Source organism: Halictus rubicundus, chromosome 10 (assembly GCF_050948215.1).
Source record: "Halictus rubicundus isolate RS-2024b chromosome 10, iyHalRubi1_principal, whole genome shotgun sequence".
NCBI classification, from domain to species: domain Eukaryota; kingdom Metazoa; phylum Arthropoda; class Insecta; order Hymenoptera; family Halictidae; genus Halictus; species Halictus rubicundus.
The window spans coordinates 13050821-13065134 of NC_135158.1; the positions used below are offsets into that span (position 1 = coordinate 13050821).

A 14314-nucleotide genomic window follows, 5' to 3' on the forward strand; every position below is an offset into this window, starting at 1 on the left:
TTGCAAATGCCGTTGTAACTGGTTCGAGGAGATCGAATAACATTCTATCAAAGCAGCAGAGCAACTTACCGAGCCGCCACCAAATAGACACATTCTTTTCCACGAAAGTCCGGCGATCTACGCGGAAAGACCGCCTCGGCGCGTCCGTGTCCGCTTTATCGAACAGTTACAATCGTAACCATGCCCGATAGCCAATGAATAAGGAAAACGATTGTGTCTACCAGCGAAATGGTCGGTCGCAATTTAGATGCGTCGAACTAGGAAATTCCGGAAGGAGGAAAAAAAACGAGCGCTACCCGTTCTACCGGAGAGCGCATTAGTCCTATTTTCGATAAAACATGAATGCTGGGGGAAAAAAGAAGGAAAGGAGAGCGTATAATGTTGCACGTGGACGTAACAAGCAAGAGGTCCGACGCGGCGGTGGAACCCCTCTCTCTCTCTCTCTCTCTCTCTCTCTCTCTCTCTCGTCCCGGTAACAATGTTGGCAGCGCGCAGCTGACGCCGAGCGTTTACGCGATTACGACTGCATAAAACATAAGTAGAAACACGCGGCGCGTATCGTCGCGTCTTCGCCATGTCGAAGATGCGATCGTGTCCATAGATGTCTCGAGGATGAAGCTTCCGACGGACAAGGACTTTGCTTATGAGATGACGCCGTTGAAAATCGTCTCCTGGCCCTTGGGCACCTGGCCCCTGCAAAAATACAATTTTGCGTCCGGAATCAGATCCGTCGTTACCCTAATTTTACTGGTGAGCGATCTTCACTCCAACCCTTTCACCCTTATGTCAGTTTGCCTTCAGAATATTGTGCGTGTTCCTGTTCGCAAACAGCACAATTGATATAGACTTCTACTTTCTTGGATCACTCTTTAATCGACGAACAAAAGATTGCAAATTACACTGAGATGCAATATGTCAGGTATTAGACTTTGGACCTGATAATATTCACTTAATCTTCGTTAGACTCGTAAAATATACGCCATGCTCGATTTAGAAATATTCTTCCTTCTTTGAAAGTGATGTTTTATGTATTACGTTGAATGCCAGATAATTGTAAATTGATTTACTATTACGTCAGTGCACTCGTCAGTGGTCGTTGTACTTTACGACGGAATCGATCAGCACTTTTGCACTGTTCTAGTACAATATTATTAAACTTCTTGGAAAATTGTAGGTATTGAGATAAGAGATTCCTTTCCACGGACGATGTTTCAAATAAACTTGAGACGAAGTCAACTGGAAAAAACAATTTGATATAAGCTAAAGAAGATACGTACATACAGTGAATTCTCGATATATGTCAACAACACGCCAGCGTCATGTATCGTCCAGGAAACATACCCGAGCCGTGTTATGTTTACAGTCCGAGGCGTCCGAGGCCTCTCGAGCTTCGCGGCCCCTCACGGAGTACACCCCGCGGTAGTGGGGATGATTCCGCGACGTTTATCATCCAGGCCTTAGCGACATCTATAGAGAAATCACTGTATTTTCTATTGAATCATCTGTGCAGCTGCTGATGATGCTGATCCTGCACACGGAGATCTACCTGGACCACGGAAACGCTGAGAAGAATCTCGAAGCGGTGGTGATCATGGCCTGCGTCACGCTCGCGATTACCAAGGTGGCTTCTTTCCGGTTTCGTCCTGCAGGGTTGATCGCGAATTTCGTCTCCGCTGTGAGGGACTACCAGGAGCTGAACGGAGAAGAGAAACGGGCCATTATGAAACGGCACGCGCACATGAGTAGAATGGCGTTGGCGAACATACTGTTCTTCTCGTACTTCTGCGCGACGCTGTTCATGATGGTGCCCCTGTTCGCCGGTGAAGAGGAGCCCGTGGAAAATTTCAATCAAACCCGGAAGTTTCACCTGAACTATCCCATGCCCAGTGACTGCATCATGGAACATCTGCAGGTGTCCGGGAACATGTACGCGATCGTCTACATCGGAGAGTTCTTGCTGCTGGTGCTGCTGGCTGCTGGAAATCTTGGTAGCCATTTATCCTGTGATTCGATCGGTCTAAATACTTCTTACAATAAAGATTTTTAGACAAGATGTCTGCCGACCAGGTAGCGACACCTTGTTCTTCGGCACCGTTTTTCACCTGTGCGGGCAGGTGGAGGTGCTGAAGCTGGACTTCAGTAGGTTCCTCGATGACAAAGAGAACGGTGCGAAACGTTTCAACGCGCTGATCAAGAGACATCATCATCTCTTGACGCTGGTCGATCATTTGAACGACACGATCGGATCTATTCTGGTTCTGCAGCTGTTCTCCAGTTGCTTGCTGATCTGCATAACCGGTGAAAAGTTTCGCAATGATAATTTTATCTATGTTCATTTGATCGTAAACGTCCATACCCGATTAATATGCTGGATTGATAAGCGAGACGCCATTGTCCCCAGGGTTCCAGTTCATCATGTCTCTGCACGTCCGCAACGTCGTCATGCTAATGAAAACGTTCATAGTGGTGATTACCCTCTTGTCGCAAATGTTCGCGTATAGTTACGTGGGCGAGTACTCGAAGAACCAATTCGGGGGCATCGGGCACTTCGTCTACAGCAGCGATTGGTACAACGCGCCCTGCAGTCTGTCAAAGAACATCCTATTTGTCCTCATGAAGACTCAGTCGCCCGTTCATCTGAAGGCTGGCAAGTTCTTCCTCATCAATCTCGAGACGTACATGAGCATCCTGAGGACGTCGGTGTCCTATTTGTCCGTCCTTCAAGTGATGATCGCCGAGTGATGGTAACGAATGCGATTGCTTTGTCGTCCTAACCAACGCTTTCCTGTGCAAGTCGGAGAGAATGCATGAGTAACGGAAAACATTCGCAACGGAGTCGGTCGACTACTAATACGGTGATAGTAGATCTATTCAACGATTTCACGCTGTCCGTTCTACGAATTTGCTGCATTAAAAAGCTATGATTTCTCTACGTTGCAGTGTCATTTGTATTCTAGTATTCTTACTTTATATGTATATTAATAGTATCGTGCAACCTCTTGCTTAACACGTTGACTGCTGAATCACCACCTTGGAAAATTGCACGAAATCCAAGTCCATTTTTGTCGGTAATGTAGTCACTCTACCTTATCGCGAATCTACGAAGACGGAAATTAAATATTTATCTGACCCCACAAGTTTTTCTATTCCTGCAGAAAGTTTTTATTTTGCGTAAAGACCATAAAACTAGAGTTAAAATTTGTCATCACAATTATTTCTTTGAACATTTTCGATCCCACAAGCTCCAGTAAAGTTTCATATAGGGTAGAAGGTGTACGAAATATTCTGTTATCCACACATAGACAGTCAACGTGTTGCAAAGAGAACACAGCCGAGAAGAATGGAAAATTGCAACAATATTACTCGGACGAACCTGCGATGTTAGTTGTAAAAGTCCCGATTCGAGCCATCGCATCGCTCCGGGTGGCCATATTGTTGCAAACGCCATCGTCACAGATCGAAGCCGAAGAAGACTTACCGAGGCAACACCAGGTACCAAAGAGGCATTCCTCTTCGTCACAGTCCCACTATCAACGCGCAAACACTACTGCGAAACTCTTCGACTTGATCGAACAGTCGCTTCGACAGCGAATGAATAAGGAAAAGGCTAGTTCCTTCCGCGAAATTGGTTCGTCATTTTGATCGGTCTACGTACTTCGCGAAAGAGGGGGCACGTAACGTTTTACATTTTCTCGAAGGCAGGAAGCGCATTAGTTCTATTTTCCGATAAAAATTGAATGCACCATCGCGATCCATCGCGAAAACGCTCGGTGAAAAAAAAAGAAAAGGGAGAGACGTTGCACGTGGCCGGATAATAAAAGCAAGTGGTCCGCCGTTCTGCAACCCTTCCTCTCGTCCATGTAACAATGTTGGCAGCGCGCAGCTGACGCCGAGCGTTTACGCGATTATGACTGCATAAAACATAAATGGAGGCGCGCGGCGCGTATCATCGCGCGCGCGAAACCCGAAGTCGAAGATACGACGATTACCGGAAGGAACGGTGTGCTATCATGTCCCCGCATCCTGCGACGATGAACCTACCGAAGGACAAGGACTTCGCCTATGAAATGAATCCCATGAAGATCGTCTCGTGGCCCGTGGGCACCTGGCCGCTTCAGGAATACAATTATCTGACTGGCGCGAAGTCCGTCACCGCTCTGGTCATCTTGGTGAGCAATCTTTATTTTATGTTAGGTCAGTGAAATCATTAGTGTCCGATTTTTGACCTAATATTTTCCCCCACTGGCCCCTATCATAGCGCAGACTTCCTTTCTCACCAATCCTTCTACACGTCGAAGTGTCCTCTGCCGAGAACTCGCTTGCTATACTTTAACAACGATTGCTTCTATTTCAGGTAATAGCATCTCAAGTTCGCGCTAGATGACGGTACAAAAATTACACAAAACGGGGAAGTAAGTGGCTGCGCTTGGAACAAGCATATCATCGGAATTATATCATATTTGGTTTCATTTTAATCGGAAAAATGCCACGAATATGTTGGTGAAAGTTTCATAAAAAAATAACGAAAAATGAAGAAGTTTTGTAATTACATTAGTAGTGATCTTCTGGTCTCACACTGATATAGCCGACAATGGCGGCGACGGCTATCGAGCTTCGGCCACTCACCGCGGTGGTGTGGGTTGTTCCAGTGACTCCAAATTGTGAGGTCGGCACTGACTCGTAATGAGAATTTACTGTATTCCATCCCGCAGCCACTTGGTTCTCCATCCAGTTGTACCGATAAATATAAGACAATGCTTTGCGTAACACCTGATGGACAGGATATTTCTCCGAAATGTCCGCCATTGCTTGAGATCAGTGAATCCGTTTGCGCAGATAATAATGATGTTGATCGTGCACACGGAGGTCTACCTGGACTACGGGAACGCGGAGAAGAATCTCGACGCGGTGGTGATCATCACGTGCGGCATCCTCGCGATCTCGAAAGTGGCTTGCTTCCGGTTTCGTCCTGCGGGCTTGATCGCCAACTTCTTCTCCGCCGTGAAAGACTACCAGGAGCTGAAAGGAGAGGACAGACGAGCAATCGTGAAGCGACACGCGCACATGGGTAGAACGGCGTCCGCGAACGTGCTGTTATTCTCGTATTTCAGCGCGACGCTGTTTTCCATGGTGCCCATGTTCGCCGGGGAGGACGATACCACGAAGAATTTCAACCAGACTCGCAAAGATCGGCTGAACTACCCTATACCCAGCGAGTGCACTTTGGAGCTTCTACGCGTGCCAGGGAACCTATACGCGTTGATCTACATGGGGGAGTATATTCTACTGTTGGTGACAGCGACCGGAAACCTTGGTAAATGATTCGTCTTATCAGTTTAGTCGTGTATACTGCAATAAAGATTCTTAGCTAAGGCGTCCGATCGCTAGGTAGCGACTCCTTGTTCTTCGGCATCGTGTTTCACCTGTGCGGGCAAGTGGAGGTGCTGAAGCTGGACTTCAGCAGATTCATCGAGGACGAGGAGGACAGTGCGAAACGATTGAACATCCTGGTCAACAGGCATCGTCACCTGTTGGCGTTGGCCGAACACCTGAACGACACGATCGGATACATCCTGATCCTGCAACTGTTCTCGAGCTGCTTGCTCATCTGCACGACCGGTGACAATTTGCTTCCTCAGAAACCACATGAATTTAATTGGACGTCTACATTTGACTAATGACTTGACCGCAGACTTTATTATGCGTTTATGACCAAAATGACTGCGATAAAAAACTATGCGTTACAAGATTTTAAGAACACTATTTTCGACTCATTCAAACTATTCAAATACATTGTCATTTAGCTCGTGACATTTTTTATTTTGTACAAAGGTCCGCGTCCACTGACGGCACCTTATCGTTTTTAGGATTCCAGTTCATCTTGTCTCTGCACGTCCACAATGTCGTCATGGTGATCAAAACGTTCATAGTAATGAGCACCCTGTTGACTCAAACGTTCGCGTACAGTTACGTGGGCGAGTACTCGAAGAATCAATTCGGCAACGTCGGATATATGGCGTACTGCAGCGATTGGTACAACGCGCCTTGTTGTATTTCGAAGAACATCCTGTTTGTTCTGATGAAGACCCAATGTCCCGTTCATCTGAGAGCTGGCAAGTTCTTCGTCGTCAATCTGGAGACGTACATGAGTATCCTGAAGACATCGATGTCCTACCTGTCGGTCCTTCGCGTAATGATCACGTAAACGCCTCCATTGTTGTTGCAAGCAACGCTTTTCTGTGCGTGTCAGAGAGAATGCGTGAGTAACGGAAACATTTGCAATCGGGTCGATCGAGTTTCAACGATGGATAGTAGATCTATTCAACGACAACACGTTTGTTTGTCCTAGGAATATTGCATTAAAAAATTATGTTTTCTGTACCTTACAGCGTCATTTATATCCTACTTTCCCTATATTACACATCGCAGTTCAAGGTCTTATTTCACATGTTGACAAAAAGTGGTTTAATCAACGGGATCAAAGTTGCAGTGATTTCTCTATATATGACGCCAAGGCCTGGATGATAAATGTCGCGGAATTATCCTCACCGCGGGGTACACATCGCAAGGGGCCGCGAAGCCCGAGAGGCCTTGACGCCGAGGAGTGTAAACATTATTGTTGACATATATCGAGAATTCACTGTACTTCTTTTTAGATCGGATAAGTTCTAATGCTTGCCCGCAGGGGCGTGGCTTCCTGCCCGTTGTTCTGTGTATGCCCAGGGCACTAGAGTAATGCGCAAGTAATTACGCTAATGTGGAAGTCAAAATCAAGATTCGTAGATTTTAGGCATAGGGGTTAAAGCTGAACGAAAAATTCTATCATCCACATAAGGACAGTGAACGTGTTAAAAATGTGTAGAAGTGAAACAATTGAAAACAATAGTACTTGCACGAATGAGTGTTCCAGCGTGCTTGCTATTCAAGCTGGCAACCAAAAAATATTGTTCTAATTCGAGCAGACCGGACAGTACTATGCCAAAGCGACGGAGCGACTCACCAAGCAGTAAAGAACATTCATCCTGGACGAAGCGGGACGGTCAATGAGCAAAGACTAACTGCTGTATAATTTCCATTCATAGCCTTCAGACACAGACTTAAGATCCATCTTGGTCTTGGGTCTTAAGTCTGTGACTAAACTTGTCACATTTTTTGCTCTGTCTTATAGATATTATGAATTCTGACGCCAGAAACGTGCTTCAAGTTTTTCGCTTTATTTTACAGGGAGTCAAGACAAAATATAGCTCAATTTGTAGCTGGAGATATTTTCTAGTGCCCGCTGCTCTCGATTTCATCCAGAAAACTCATCCAAGGGCATAAAAATGCTTGGATTCCACGGCATGCACATCGTCAATTTTTGGCCTACTTCTAACGCTTATATTACCAAATATCTGCATAATCTCGGCAGCTCCTGAACCAGCGCGCACTAGATTGAACCTTCCCCTTTCGAATGAGCCCTTTCGCAACGAAAAATATTCTCACATAAGGACGAAAAGTTGAGGCACGTAAAGCCATTTTTTGTAGGTAATGTAGTCACTCTACCTTATCGCGAAGACCGGGACCTTAAAAATATTAAGCAGGAAATTAAATATTTATTTGACCCCAGTTTGCTGCAAATCCGGCAGAAAGTTTTTATTTTGCATGAAGATCCGCAGTCTATTAATGAGTCAACGAGACCATAAAACTAGAGTTAAAATTTGTCTCCACAATTATTTCTTTCAACATTTTCGATCCCACAAGCTCCAGTAAAGTTTCATATAGGGTAGAAGGTGTACGAAATATTCTGTTATCCACACATAGACAGTCAACGTGTTGCAAAGAGAACACAGCCGAGAAGAATGGAAAATTGCAACAATATTACTCGGACGAACCTGCGATGTTAGTTGTAAAAGTCCCGATTCGAGCCATCGCATCGCTCCGGGTGGCCATATTGTTGCAAACGCCATCGTAACAGATCGAAGCCGAAGAAGACTTACCGAGGCAACACCAGGTACCAAAGAGGCATTCCTCTTCGTCACAGTCTCACTATCAACGCGCAAACACTACTGCGAAACTCTTCCACTTGATCGAGCAGTCGCTTCGACAGCGAATGAATAAGGAAAACGCTAGTTCCTTCCGCGAAATTGGTTCGTCATTTCGATCGGTCTACGTACTTCGCGAAAGAGGGGGCACGTAACGTTTTACATTTTCTCGAAGGCAGGAAGCGCATTAGTTCTATTTTCCGATAAAAATTGAATGCACCATCGCGATCCATCGCGAAAACGCTCGGTGAAAAAAAAAGAAAAGGGAGAGACGTTGCACGTGGCCGGATAATAAAAGCAAGTGGTCCGCCGTTCTGCAACCCTTCCTCTCGTCCATGTAACAATGTTGGCAGCGCGCAGCTGACGCCGAGCGTTTACGCGATTATGACTGCATAAAACATAAATGGAGGCGCGCGGCGAGTACCGTCGCGCGCGCGAGACCCGAAGTCGAAGATGCGACGATCACCGGAGGAAACGGTGTGCTATAATGTCCCTGCGTCTTGCGACGATGAACCTACCGAAGGACAAGGACTTCGCCTATGAAATGAATCCCATGAAGATCGTCTCGTGGCCCGTGGGCACCTGGCCGCTTCAGGAGTACAATTATCTGACTGGCGCGAAGTCCGTCACCGCTCTGGTCCTCTTGGTGAGCAAAATTTATTTTATATTAGGTCAGTGCAATCATTCGTGCCCGATTTTTGACCTAATATTTTCCCCCATTGGCCGCTACCATAGCGCAGACTTCCTTTCTCACCAATCCTTCTACGCGTCGAAGTGTCCTCTGCCGAGAACTCGCTTGCTATACTTTAACAACGCTTGCTTCTATTTCAGGTAATAGCACCTCAAGTTCGCGCTAGATGACGGTACAAAAATTACACTAAACGGGGAAGTAGGTGGCTGTGCTTGGAACTATTTACAGTGAATTCTCGTTACGAGTCAGTTCCGCCGTTCTGGTGACTGACTCTTATGCGAAATCGGAGGTTCACGCCGAGCGTCGCATTTGAAATACACAAGGCACGCTGGAAACCTAAGAGTAAATATAATCGGAATTATATAATATTTGGTTTCATTTTAATCAGAAAAATGCCACGAATATGTTGGTGAAAGTTTCATGAAAAAATAACGAAAAATAAAGAACTTCTATAATTGGATTAGTACTGATCTTCTGGTCTCACACTGATATAGCCGACAATGGCGGCGACGGCTCTCGAGCTTCGGCCACTCACCGCGGTGGTGTGGGTTGTTCCAGTGACTCCAAATTGTGAGGTCGGCACTGACTCGTAATGAGAATTTACTGTATTCCATCCCGCAGCCACTTGGTTCTCCATCCAGTTGTACCGATAAATATAAGAACAATGCTTTCCGTAACACCTGATGGACAGGATATTTCTCCGAAATGTCCGCCATTGTATGAGAGAAGTGAATCCGTTTGCGCAGATGATAACGATGTTGATCGTGCACACGGAGGTCTACCTGGACTACGGGAACGCGGAGAAGAATCTCGACGCGGTGGTGATCATCGCGTGCGGCATGCTCGCGATCTCGAAAGTCTCTTGCTTCCGGTTTCGTCCTGCGGGCTTGATCGCCAACTTCTTCTCCGCCGTGGAAGACTACCAGGAGCTGAAAGGAGAGGACAGACGTGCAATCGTGAAGCGACACTCGCACATGGGTAGAATGGCGTCCGCGAATATGCTGTTCTTCTCGTATTTCAGCGCGACGCTGTTTTCCATGGTGCCCATGTTCGCCGGGGACGACGATACCACGAAGAGTTTCAACCAGACTCGCAAAGATCGGCTGAACTATCCTATACCCAGCGAGTGCACTCTGGAGCTTCTACGCGTGCCAGGGAACCTCTACGCGTTGATCTACATGGGGGAGTACATTCTGCTGTTGGTGATAGCGGCCGGAAACCTTGGTAGCGATTCGTCTTATCAGTTTAGACGCGTATACTGCAATAAAGACTCTTAGCTGAGGCGTCCGATCGCTAGGTAGCGACTCCTTGTTCTTCGGCATCGTGTTTCACCTGTGCGGGCAAGTGGAGGTGCTGAAGCTGGACTTCAGCAGATTCATCGAGGACGAGGAGGACAGTGCGAAACGATTGAACATCCTGGTCAACAGGCATCGTCACCTGTTGGCGTTGGCCGAACATCTGAACGACACGATCGGATACATCCTGATCCTGCAACTGTTCTCGAGCTGCTTGCTCATCTGCACGACCGGTGACAATTTGCTTCCTCAGAAACAATATGAATTTAATTGCACGTCTACACTTGAGTAACGACTTGATCGCAGACTTTATTATGCGTTCATGACCAAAATGACTGCGATCAGAAACTATGCGTTACAAGATTTTAAGAATACTATTTTCGACTCATTCAAACTATTCTCGTGACATTTTTTATTTTGCATAAAGATCCGCGGTCCACTGACGACACCTTATCGTTTTCAGGATTCCAATTCATCTTGTCTCTGCACGTCCACAATGTCGTCATGGTGATCAAAACGTTCATAGTGATGGGCACCCTGTTGACTCAAACGTTCGCGTACAGTTACGTGGGCGAGTACTCGAAGAATCAATTCGGCAGCGTTGGATACATGGCGTACTGCAGCGATTGGTACAACGCGCCTTGTCGTATTTCGAAGAACATCCTGTTTGTTCTGATGAAGACCCAATGTCCCGTTCATCTGCGAGCTGGCAGGTTTTTCGTTGTCAATCTGGAGACGTACATGAGCATTCTGAAGACATCGATGTCCTATCTGTCGGTCCTTCGCGTAATGATCACGTAAGCGCCTCCATTGTTGTTGCAAGCAACGCTTTCCTGTGCGTGTCAGAGAGAATGCGTGGGTAACGGAAACATTTGCAATCAATCAAACATTTGAGTTTCAAAGATGGATAGTAGATCTATTCAACGACAACACGTTTGTTTGTTCTAGGAATATTGTATTAAAAGATTATGTTTTCTGTACGTTACAGTGTCATTTATATCCTACATTTCCCTATATTACACATTAAGATTCGTAGATTTTAAGCATAAGGGTTAAAGCTGGACGAAAAATTCTATCATCCAGATAAGAACAGTGAACGTGTTAGAAGTGTGTAGAAGTGAAACAATTGAAAACAATAGTACTTGCACGAAGCCACGAGAATTGTAGATATGAGTGTTCCCGCGTGCTTCCAGTTCAAGCTGGCAACCAAAAAGTATTGTACTAATTCGAGCAGACCGGATAGTACTATGCCAAAGCGACGGAGCAACTCACCAAGCAGTAAAGAACATTCCTCCTCGACGAAGCGGGGACGGTCTACGAGCAAAGACCATCACGATGTGTCCGTCCGCTTCATCGAGCAACTACAGTCGTTATAATAGCGAATGAATAAGACAAATGCTGATCTCCTTCGCGAAATGGTCGTTTACAATTTCGATGTTTCAAATTACAAACTTTACGAAAGAAGGGGATCGCGCTTTTCCCATTACGGTCGAATGAGGGAACGCATTAGTCCCATTTCCGATGAAAATTGAATGCTCATTGCGAGCCGTCCTGGAAGCGTTCCCTGAAAAACAGGGAAAGCTTACGACGTTGCACGTGGCCGTGTAATAAAGGGATAGGTCCGCGGTATGCAACCCCTCTCTCGTGAAGTAACAAAATTGGCAGCGCGCAGCTGGCGGCTAGCGTTTACGCGATTATCACTGCATAAAACATAAATGCAGAAGCCGCGACGTATCGTCGCGAGCACGTCGAAGTCGAAGAAGCGCGATCACCGGGAACGGAACGGTGCCGTTGTCTTGTCCCTACGATCCGCGAGGATGAAGCAACCAGAGGACAAGGACTTCTCCTACGAGATGGTTCCGCTGAAGATCGTCTCGTGGCCCGTGGGAACCTGGCCCCTTCAGGACTACAATTTCAAAACCGGTGCAAAGTCCGTCATCGCCCTCGTGCTTCTGGTGAGCAACGTCACCTTTTCCATCCAGCACAGTCGCCCGTTTCTCCGATTAGTCTTGAGATTTGATGTTTTGGGATTCTCCAAACTTCCGCCTTAAAATAAATGAATTAAAATTATAATAGATGTTTTAAGAGTTAGACATATTAATCGGTTAAAAAGTGTGTTGATTCGCGTCGCCGCCTGTGCAGTTGCTGACGGTTCTGATCTTGCAAATGGAGTTCTGCCTGAGCGACGGGAATCCGGAGAAGAACCTGGACACCTTCGTGATAGGCTCGTGCGGCCTGCTCGCGATCTCGAAGGTAGCTTGTTTCCGGTTTCGTCCTTCGGGCTTGATCGCCAACTTCGTCTCGGCCGTGAAAGATTACCAAGATCTGCGAGACGACGAGAGACGAGCCATCGTGAAACGGCACGCGCACATGGGAAGAATGGCGTCCGCGAACATGCTGTTCTTCATATACTTCAGCGCGACGGTGTGTTGCGTGGCCCCCATGTTTGTCGGAAGGGATGACACCATGGAGAGTTATAACGAAACGGAAGAAGGTGAGCTGAACTACCCCATGCCCAGCGCTCTCACTCTGGAGCTTCTGCACATGCCAGGGTACATGTATAGCTGGGTCTTCATCGGCGAGTACGTTCTATTGCTGACGATAGCGGCTGGAAACCTCGGTACCGATTCGTTCTACCATTTTGTTCGTTTGTACTCGTTGCCAAAAAGATTCTTAAACGAGTCGTCCGGTGGATAGGCAGCGATAGCTTGTTCTTCGGCATCGTTTTTCACCTGTGCGGACAAGTGGAGGTGCTCAAGCTGGACTTCAGTAGATTCCTCGACGAAGGAAAGAACAGTGCGAGACGCTTCAACGAGCTGGTCAGGAGGCATCATCACCTGTTGGTACTGGCCGATCACCTGAACGACACGATCGGATACGTTCTGCTCCTGCAATTGCTCTCGAGTTGCTTACTCATCTGCGTGACCGGTGATAAGTTACTTTCGCGAGTATAATTGGGTCTGTATTAATTTAATTAATTGTACCGTCAATACCGTTGTTCCCAGGATTCCAGTTGATCCTGTCTTTGCAAGTTCACAACACCGTGGTGGTGATCAAATCGTTCATAGCGATGAGTACCCTGTTGACGCAAACATTCGCGTACAGTTACGTGGGCGAGTACTCGAAGAACCAATTCGGCGGCGTCGGATACATGGCCTACTGCAGCGATTGGCACCACGCGCCTTGTATTCTTTCAAGGAACATCATATTCGTCATCATGGAGACCCGGACTCCCGTTCAGCTAAAGGCTGGCAAGTTTTTTGTCGTGAACCTGGAGACCTACATGAGCATTCTGAAGACCTCGATGTCCTATCTGTCGGTTCTCCGACTGATGGTCACCGAGTAAGACAATTATACATGTTTCGCACACGGTAAGGAAGCAGCTTAATTTATTGGGAACACGAAGTTGCAAACATTGGGAAACGATTACTTCGAGAACTCGACGAAACTGGCAAGTGCAGTGTACTTTTCTGTCGAAGATCAAAGTTAGTAGTTTGTACTATACATATGGGAAGGGTTGTCGTAGTAAATTCTATGAAATATAACGATATATAAAAATACACTGCATACTGGTAATGCAAATAGTTGCACGATTTTCGGGCCGTACCATGTTAGAAACTCAGGGAACGTTTAATTATTATTTATTCTTTGCAAATTTAAGGACCCGGGATAGTCACGTGACTTTTTCTGAGTCAGCAGAAACGGAAACTGCGGTATAATTTCCATCATAGCCTTCAGACACAGACTTAAGATCCGTCTTGGTATTGATCCGACGGATCCTAAGTCTGTGATTAAACTTGTCACATTTTTTGCGCTGTATTATCGATATTATGAATTCGGACGCCAGAAATGTGCTTCAAGTTTTTGGCTTTATTTCGCATTTTTTCTCGATAACGTAGTCACTCTACCTTATCGCGAATCTACGAGACATCTGTGGCAGAACGCCCAAGCTCCTTGCCGATTTGTTTCCGCACACTTCTCATAGGTGGCGCGACAGGTATGAATTTAAGCTTGAGCGCCGCAGAACCTGTCGACAGTGGCGCGACGGTGGCGCCATCTACGGCGGCGAGTTTGTGAACTAATTTTCCCTATGTTCTCCATGTGTAAGACAAGGACAGAGATAGTGTGCGACAAGGACAGAGAACGCGACACCCGTGCCACCTACTTTTCTGCGGCGCTTCGAATCCCCTGGTATGTATTAGGCAAACACGACGAGCAAGGAGGTATCCGAAGAGGTATCCAAGTCGGAACTTGCTCTAATCCATGGAATCGATAAATAATTCGTTAATAAGTCGCTACCCGGTAAT

General features: G+C 46.5%; 3 protein-coding genes and 1 long non-coding RNA gene across 4 annotated transcripts; 3 read left to right on the forward strand and 1 right to left on the reverse strand.

Annotated features, from left to right (window-relative positions):
- Positions 1-468: 468 nt before the first annotated feature.
- On the forward strand, positions 469-6381 carry LOC143357648 (uncharacterized). Its single transcript, XM_076794170.1, has 9 exons — positions 469-750; positions 1511-1988; positions 2068-2298; positions 2402-2739; positions 3307-3606; positions 3933-4169; positions 4837-5314; positions 5389-5619; positions 5868-6381. Exons 1-9 carry the CDS (start codon positions 613-615, stop codon positions 6203-6205), a joined length of 2769 nt encoding a protein of 922 aa, XP_076650285.1. The 5' UTR covers positions 469-612; the 3' UTR covers positions 6206-6381.
- A 1181-nt stretch (positions 6382-7562) lies between these two features.
- LOC143357967 (odorant receptor 10-like) lies at positions 7563-10907 on the forward strand. Its single transcript, XM_076794731.1, has 4 exons — positions 7563-8667; positions 9459-9936; positions 10010-10240; positions 10471-10907. Exons 1-4 carry the CDS (start codon positions 8425-8427, stop codon positions 10806-10808), a joined length of 1290 nt encoding a protein of 429 aa, XP_076650846.1. The 5' UTR covers positions 7563-8424; the 3' UTR covers positions 10809-10907.
- LOC143357979 (uncharacterized) lies at positions 8885-9584 on the reverse strand. The gene is made up of 2 exons (XR_013082912.1): positions 9180-9584; positions 8885-9048 (listed from the first exon to the last, which is right to left on the reverse strand). It is a non-coding gene; the product is annotated as an uncharacterized LOC143357979 (long non-coding RNA).
- A 728-nt stretch (positions 10908-11635) lies between the features above and the next one.
- LOC143357966 (odorant receptor 10-like) lies at positions 11636-13648 on the forward strand. The gene is made up of 4 exons (XM_076794730.1): positions 11636-11962; positions 12150-12627; positions 12705-12935; positions 13013-13648. Exons 1-4 carry the CDS (start codon positions 11723-11725, stop codon positions 13351-13353), a joined length of 1290 nt encoding a protein of 429 aa, XP_076650845.1. The 5' UTR covers positions 11636-11722; the 3' UTR covers positions 13354-13648.
- Positions 13649-14314: the final 666 nt, after the last annotated feature.

Bases quoted from the DNA above. Each gene is read 5' to 3' on its own strand.
- LOC143357648 (XM_076794170.1), top strand. From the start codon at position 613: ATGAAGCTTCCGACGGACAAGGACTTTGCTTATGAGATGACGCCGTTG. The intron at 2,740-3,306 runs TGATGGTAACGA...ACACATAGACAG, and splicing joins TTCAAGTGATGATCGCCGAG to TCAACGTGTTGCAAAGAGAA. The intron at 3,607-3,932 runs GCTAGTTCCTTC...ACATAAATGGAG, and splicing joins AGCGAATGAATAAGGAAAAG to GCGCGCGGCGCGTATCATCG.
- LOC143357967 (XM_076794731.1), top strand. From the start codon at position 8,425: ATGGAGGCGCGCGGCGAGTACCGTCGCGCGCGCGAGACCCGAAGTCGA. The intron at 9,937-10,009 runs GTAGCGATTCGT...TCCGATCGCTAG, and splicing joins GATAGCGGCCGGAAACCTTG to GTAGCGACTCCTTGTTCTTC. The intron at 10,241-10,470 runs GTGACAATTTGC...TATCGTTTTCAG, and splicing joins CTTGCTCATCTGCACGACCG to GATTCCAATTCATCTTGTCT.
- LOC143357966 (XM_076794730.1), top strand. From the start codon at position 11,723: ATGCAGAAGCCGCGACGTATCGTCGCGAGCACGTCGAAGTCGAAGAAG. The intron at 12,628-12,704 runs GTACCGATTCGT...TCCGGTGGATAG, and splicing joins GATAGCGGCTGGAAACCTCG to GCAGCGATAGCTTGTTCTTC. The intron at 12,936-13,012 runs GTGATAAGTTAC...CGTTGTTCCCAG, and splicing joins CTTACTCATCTGCGTGACCG to GATTCCAGTTGATCCTGTCT.